Source organism: Etheostoma spectabile, chromosome 14 (genome assembly GCF_008692095.1).
Source record: "Etheostoma spectabile isolate EspeVRDwgs_2016 chromosome 14, UIUC_Espe_1.0, whole genome shotgun sequence".
Lineage (NCBI taxonomy): Eukaryota > Metazoa > Chordata > Actinopteri > Perciformes > Percidae > Etheostoma > Etheostoma spectabile.
This window is the reverse complement of record NC_045746.1, coordinates 2,673,521-2,674,378: the sequence shown is the minus strand read 5'-3', so window position 1 is coordinate 2,674,378 and position 858 is coordinate 2,673,521. Positions and strand designations below refer to the sequence as shown.

General features: G+C 42.1%; 2 protein-coding genes across 2 annotated transcripts in view; both read left to right on the top strand.

Moving 5' to 3' along the window:
- The window catches only part of si:ch211-13c6.2 (uncharacterized), a 22,071-nt gene that overhangs the window by 6,233 nt on the left and 14,980 nt on the right, over positions 1–858 (top strand). The gene's annotated exons all lie outside the window — the stretch shown is intronic.
- Positions 1–858, top strand: part of LOC116702054 (regulation of nuclear pre-mRNA domain-containing protein 1A) — a 10,971-nt gene that overhangs the window by 6,277 nt on the left and 3,836 nt on the right. The window contains exon 5 of the mRNA XM_032536131.1: positions 672–798. Within this exon, the coding sequence (XP_032392022.1) occupies positions 672–798 (127 nt within the window). The remainder of the gene's footprint in view (positions 1–671; positions 799–858) is intronic.

Sequence of the window (858 nt, the reverse complement as noted above, 5' to 3'; positions counted from 1 at the left end):
GCCACGTAGAATTAAGGCAGTTCTGAAGGCGAAAGGGGGTCAAACACAGTATTAGTATAGTGTTCCTAATAATCCTATAGGTGAGTGTAGACGGGCGGGTCCATCTTCTCTCCCTATGTGCTTCAAGATCATCTAGAACAAACCCTCTACCTTGTCTAGACATTTTTACTTCCGTTGATATTCTGTATCATAGCAACCAAAGCGTTTCAGCTGAAAGAAATGCTCCTCCAAAGCGCTCTTAAGCTCTCCCAGCTGGGTGCCAGGCATTTTCAGCTGGAAAAAATGTGTTGGTGGACATTTATGAAATAAGGTAACACCAGCGATTTGTCTGACCAATAAGAATTAATTCGGACAAGAGCATATTGACCAACAATTTGACCAAATGACCAGAAGTTGTCACCCCTAGAACAGTGTAGACATAAGTACCGTGTGTAATGATAATACTCTAAACCACATAGAGGTACTTATAGTGATACTTTTTACAATTGATATAGCTTGCTCTGGATCTATTTGTATCCTAAAACTTAACTTTCTCTGCTGCCACACTAATATTGTTCTTATTTGAAACATACTAATGTTAACTCCTAATTTGATCATACATTCTTTAACTTCTCTCCTACCTTTGCATTTCTCACTTCCCTTCCCTGCTTATCATCCTCACTCTACCTCAGACAGCAGAGTTAATTCGAGCCTTGCAGGAACTAGAAAACGCAGCTTCTGGCGACTCAGTGCTGCGTCAGCGCATCTCCTCCCTTCCTGCTGAAGTGCAAGACACGTCGCTGCTTAACAGGATCACAGGTAGGACGGAGGACACAGAACACTATTATATACTGTATGTGTGCGCACACACACACACAC